This window comes from Carex rostrata, chromosome 19 (assembly GCF_964058835.1).
Source record: "Carex rostrata chromosome 19, lpCarRost1.2, whole genome shotgun sequence".
NCBI lineage: Eukaryota > Viridiplantae > Streptophyta > Magnoliopsida > Poales > Cyperaceae > Carex > Carex rostrata.
The window spans coordinates 452813-459438 of record NC_135936.1 but is presented as its reverse complement, the minus strand read 5'-3'; the positions used below and the strand labels follow the sequence as shown (position 1 = coordinate 459438).

Here is a 6626-nt window from a genome sequence, read left to right as displayed (position 1 = left end):
AAAATTACATAAATAAACAAATAGATAAAATTACATCACGGTCATCACTCATCACTCTCTTATTTGCAAGTAATTAAACATATAATGATATAAACTCTAAACTAAATCTTATTTATAACTTTAGCTTGTCCCGCTAATTAATTGAATCCCAAACACTTTTTAGCAGGATGAGGAAGTGATGGGAGACAACAGGATTAATGGACCCATTAGTTAAATTCCCAAACACAGCAACAATAAACTGCAAGCATATATATATTTATTACCGATCGATTTGTGTATGAATCTGTATCTCTATTTTTAGTTCAAACATTAAACACACTATTCTTATGAAAGATCAGTTTTATGTTTTTTAAATAGACAGAAAATTACTAGATATAAAAATTCTGAACAAATTCAAAAGTAGTGATTTTCTATCTGTCTAAAATATGATATGGATTGACTGTTTAGAAATAATACATATCAATTCGAAATATACATATTATTATATATATTTTCACTCCTTAAATTAATTATATGCCTTCATATATTTCATTTGTCATACATTAATTTTCACTATACTACGCTAATTATGGTTGTTTTTACCCAATTAACAGCAGTAGTGAACTGGCCGGACCACTTATTTTCTTTTTTGAGAATTTGGCAGATGCTGCCAATTGCAACTTGCCAAGGATATATAGCTGGGCCACTTATTTTCCTGTTTGGTCTCAAAATATCTTGAACCGTGCAAAAGATGTTGCGTAATCAATCCCATATCGTCGCTAGTAAAGTCTAATTCTAAAGTTTGTTTTCATTTACCATTATTTTTTGCAACATGCTCAACAGATACGATAATATCAAGTACTCGATTGGAGGACGTAGAGTTGGAGACACAAAAACCGGTTATATTAACTGCTGTAAAGCTATCCTCACTATAGTATTTAGAAGTTAGAAGTTACAGGGTATGTTTGGATGCTGTAAAGCTATTTCCGCGGCTATTTGGAATAGCAATGTGCATTCAAACAATATTTTTGTTGTTTGGAATAGCTAGAATAGCTGCTATTTTATATTTTTAATTTGTACATGTTGGAATAACTACTATTTGAAAGTGTGAAGAGAGATGAAAAAAATGTTTTTTTCTCGGATTTTCGCTAACACAGTTCCGAAATGACAAAATTAACACTATTTTATGTTATCTCCACGTTGTGACAATTCGTTTAAGACCCCACTTATCCAATGGCTGAGCTAGCATGGATGTTGCCTACCCCTATTTTGGTCCATTGCCTATCCCTGTCATGATTCTCTTCTAGTTGTGGCATGATTCGGTCTTTTTTGTGTTAATTTTAAATTTAACGAGTTTTGTTGATTTGGAAAGAAAGTGAACAAAGACTCTTTGGAGAAGAAAAATTATTGGAAACGTATTTCTAAATAGACTTGATGTATTGGTCCATTAAGTATGAAAATAGAAATAATTATTGGTTCACAGAGAACTAGGAGCATGTAGAAATTATTTGAGCCTTAACATTTAATCCAGACCATTGTGTCTTGCTATTTGACGATTTTAACATACGGTGAATTCATTTATTTTTAAACTATCACTAAAATTATCTTAATCACAAAGTATAGTAAGAAAAAAGAAATTTTAATCTAATTTTTTTTACCAAACTGTTTAGAAATTAAAAAAAATATTTTTAAAAAAGGGTGTGCTCACAATTTTAAATTTTTATTTAAAAAATAATAATTAAATAAATCATTATTATTATTTTTTGTCTATCCATGATAAAAATTCTGGCTACACCACTGCACTTATATTTTCTCTTAATTAGCACCTTGTTAACATTATTGTTTATCGGTTACAGCTATTTACTATTTCAAATGAACAATCTAAACAATATTTTTATTAATCCGAAAAGCACTATTTTCATACTAATATAAAAATCACTATTTTTTCTTTATTCTCATATACTATTCTAAATTTTTTTACTATTACAGCTCCCATTCAAACATACTCATAAAAAAAATCTGATAGCGGTATAAATAATTATTCAAAGCGCTGTAGCTCATTCGGAGACTGATTTAAACTTTGAACCCAGCACATTGTAAATTTGTAATACAATATTTGAATATTTTTCCCCTTTGTGATTTTCACGTAACACCAAAACACAATTGTATAACAGTAAATTACTACACGCAATTGAACCGAGTTACTAGAAGGGGGCCCATTGTGACTGGGAATAAAGAGCAAAGATTCTCTGTAGCAGGCAAGCACGGTCAGATGAGAATCAATCGCATGTTTGAACTCTAAAGTCTAAAATTGAGTTTTGACCATTTACAGGACGTGTCAGAGTTTGCTTTCCATAAATTATATAGAAATATTCGCCACAGAGAACCATAAACTAACCAGTCAGAAACGTCAAAAAAGTCAATAAGCTGTAGCCTGCGAGGGGAACTGGAGAAGTTAGACAGAGGTCATCAACGAACACCCAAACAAAGAAGACTGAGGCGTAAGTTTTGATCATTCTCTCGAATTGTAAATTATTTAAATGAGAAATTGCCGGATCGACCCGTTTCATTCCCATCCCCATCCCCATCCCCATCCCCATCCCCATCCCCATCCCCACTTGCACTGCTAGCCCCATCCCCCCATCCTAGTTCGCCTAGTTCGCCCCTACTAACCACACCATTAACTTCTTCGCTGTAAGCATTTAATGGCATCTTTCCTTCTCCTCTAGATTAGTCTCTCTATTCAACTTCTCTCTCAGATAAGCCTTCCCTCGTTGTCCCTTTCTATCTCTTCACCGTGCCCCACCTTCCTTTTGGCTGACGAGTTGTTCTTTTTTTTAATGATGAAAAGCCCCACGCCAGTTGAATCAGATCCCGGTTTATCTCGCTTTTACGTCGAATTTCAATGTTCATTAGTTCAAATTCCACGAGTTGGTCGTAGATAGTTACGATCTAGAGGATTTCTCTCTCTGGCCATGCCATGTCTCTTGCTGAGCATCTCAATTATGCATACTGCAAAACCCAATTTCACCTTGGTTCTATGAGTCCATTTCTCTCCAAATAAACATAAAATTCTGTGAAACCCAATCATTTAACATCACTTTAAATCTATGAGCCTGTTGTTACCACTTACCACACAAGCTTAATCACTCCCAAACCTTACCTTGCTCTTCATCAGTGTCCTTTTTAAAACTATACTTCTTTGAGTGAACTCCTATTAACCATTCTTGCTCTCTGCTGTAAGTTAACAACTGAACTTTCAGAAATGAATGTCCCGAAAATTTCTCTTATTGTCATGTTTCAAATTGTTCTCAATTTCGCCCTTGTGATGGTGCCATGTGGTGGTAGCACTCTGAAACAAGTCCTGCCACTAGGATTCCAAGGGTCCGAAATGAATTACATCGACAATGATGGTTTCTTTCTCGTTTCCAACAACTCAAACTTTGCTTTTGGATTCGTCACACACACTTCGACCGACACCACATCTTATCTCTTAGTGGTGGTACATAAGCCCAGCTTGACCACGGTCTGGACTGCCAATCAGGGTAACCCAATAAGCTACTCTGATGATTTTGTCTTTGACGAAACCGGGAATGCATACCTCAAATCAATGAACTCAACTGTTTGGTCCACTGACACCTCGGGTAAAGGCGCTGTGTCGATGCAGCTGCTTAATTCGGGCAACCTAGTTATAATTGGGTCCGACCCCTCTTCCCCTCTCTGGCAAAGCTTTCTCCATCCAACCGACACACTCCTCTCTGGTCAGAGTTTTGCCGAAGGAACAAAGCTGGTCAGCCTGTCTGATAACCAGAATTTGACTTACAGTCTCTCAATAGAATCGGGGGATATGAGGCTGTATGCGAATTTTCAGGAGGTTCAGCCTTACTGGTCTATGCGACAGGACAATAGGACAATTGTCAACATGGTCAATGGAGATTTGCATTCAGCAACCCTGGTCAACAATTCATGGAATTTGTATGATAAAGGAGGATCTCTTTTGTGGCAGCTTATTTTGTTAGACGGGCAAAGTGATGCCAATATCACTATGGCTGCGGTCTTGGGCAAAGATGGTGTGCTCTCTTTTAAGAATTTGCAGAGCAGCGGCGGAGGAGGGGGCGGGAGCAGCGCGATAAAGATTCCAGAGGATTCGTGTGACACTCCATATCCCTGTAACTCCTATTATATATGTCACAGCGGTAGACAGTGCCAGTGTCCTGTGGTCCTAGGGTCTGTCTCAAACTGTAACCCCGATATCACATCTCCTTGTAGTTCATCAAATTTGAAAACATCATTCCCATTAACCAAACTGGATGATGGTGTGGGTTATTTTGCAACTAAATTCGTTTCGCCGTTTGCCCAGACGAACCTGACGGGATGTAAAAACGCTTGCATGACCAATTGCTCCTGCCTTGCAATGTTCTACGAAGGAAGCTCAGGTCATTGCTTTGTGTTTAATCAGATTGGAAGCCTTCAGTATAAAGGTGGAAACCCGGGCAATTACTCTTCATTTATCAAAATCACAGGTACCAGTGGTGGAGGCTCGGGTCAGGGAAGTGAGGGGGGTAATGGTGGTAATAAACACCTTATCCTTATCCTAATAATCTGTCTCGCAGCTGCACTTGTGATTGCTGGTCTGACTTTCTGTGCCATACGGATTCACCGCAAGAAGAGTGTATCAGAGCCATCCCAAGAGGGTTCCTCAGAAGACGAAAGCTTCTTGGATAGTATATCTGGAGTGCCAATTCGCTTCAGCTATAGAGAACTTCAATCTGCCACAGACAATTTCTCTCAGAAGCTTGGTCAAGGCGGTTTCGGAACTGTCTACCTCGGGCAGCTCCCTGATGGGTCCCGTATTGCAGTGAAGAAATTGGAAGGCATAGGCCAAGGGAAGAAAGAGTTCCGGGCTGAAGTGAGCATTATTGGTAGCATTCACCACATCAACCTTGTGAAGTTGCGTGGTTTCTGTGCAGAGAGCACTCACCGCCTCCTTGCCTATGAGTACATGGCAAACGGATCACTGGACAGGTGGATATTTCAGAGCCGTGACGAAAAGCCTAAGCTCGACTGGAGCAAGAGGTTTGATATTGCTCTTGGTACGGCAAGGGGACTTGCTTATTTACACCAGGACTGTGAATCAAAGATTGTTCACTGTGACATTAAGCCAGAGAACGTGCTTCTTGATGACCACTTTTCAGCAAAAGTGTCAGATTTTGGGCTCGCTAAATTGATGACCAGGGAACAGAGCCATGTGTTCACAACGCTCAGGGGCACAAGGGGCTACCTGGCACCAGAATGGATCACCAACTCGGCAATTTCAGAAAAGAGCGATGTGTACAGCTACGGCATGGTGTTGCTGGAAATAATAGGTGGGAGGAAGAATTTTGATCCAGCTTTGGGCTCAGAGAAGGCTCACTTCCCTTCATATGCATTCAAAAAAATGGAGGAGGGGAAACTGAAGGAAGTGTTTGATGTGAGGTTGAGGTCTGATGACAAGGATGAGAGAGTGGAAGTTGCGATAAAGGTTGCATTGTGGTGCATACAGGAGGATTTGACGATAAGGCCCTCTATGGCGAGAGTGGTGCAAATGCTGGAGGGATTGGCTGATGTGCCCATACCGCCGGCTTCATCCCAAATGGGGTTTCGGCTCTATGCAAATGTGTTCAAGTCAATGAGTGATGAGGGCACCTCTTCTGGGCAGTCTGACTGCAACAGTGATGCGTATCTTTCTGCTGTACGATTGTCTGGTCCTAGGTAGAATCCTATTGTGCAGGAAGGCAGCGGGTCTGACCCCACCTCGAGTCTTTTTGAGAGTACTTAGATTTTGTTTTTGTTACATGCGCTGTCATATACTGTACAGTTCTGAAAGGGGGGTGTTTGTGCTGTTAGATTAGCTTTCTGTTGTTGTATTGAGTATTGATGTAATCAAGCTGATAGTGAAATATACTTTATAATTAGGTTAGTTTTTGAATTGTTAGAGAACTTGCAAAGTATAAGGTTTCATTGAATCTTTGTCAATCAATTACAAGTTTTATTCTAGAATTTCCATTTCTTATTAGTCTAGAGATATTAAGGCTGCCTTAAATTGAGATAACCTTATCTTAGTGAGGCTTGCTTACATGCGGATTGTGACATATAGCAAACCAAATAGGGCAATACGGTATATTTAGAAGTTAAACTGGTTATCAGAATTTAGTTATGAGCCAAATGTTAAGCCAGAACTTTCAAACCAATCAGACTACAGTGAGATAAATCCCAGCTTCCCATCTCTGGTAAGTGTATTTTATTTAGAAGTTAAACTGGTTATCAGATTTTAGTTATGAGCCGAATGTTAAGCCAGAACTTTCAAACCAATCAGACTACAGTGAGATAAATCCCAGCTTCCCATCTCTGGTAAGTGTATTTTATTTTTTATATTCCAGAAATATTTCTTTGATTTGATTGGGTTTTTTGTTCATCTAATAAGTTCTGTGTTGATCACTTCTTTTTATATTTTGACTAATAGAACTTTGCAGTTCAAATATATTTATTTTTTTCGGTAAGAACCTGAACTATAGTGAAATATGGATAATTATTGGTTTCTCATAACTGATAGAGTCACATATACACAACAAGTAATGATCGGTCCACCATACTCGTGGGATTCCAAA

General features: G+C 38.5%; 1 protein-coding gene across 1 annotated transcript; it reads left to right on the top strand.

The window, feature by feature from the left end:
* The first annotated feature begins 2613 nt into the window (after nt 1-2613).
* SD2-5 (S-domain-2 5) lies at nt 2614-5933 on the top strand. The gene has a single exon (XM_078320768.1). It carries the CDS (start codon nt 3245-3247, stop codon nt 5732-5734), a length of 2490 nt encoding a protein of 829 aa, XP_078176894.1. The 5' UTR covers nt 2614-3244; the 3' UTR covers nt 5735-5933.
* The last annotated feature ends 693 nt before the right edge of the window (nt 5934-6626 follow it).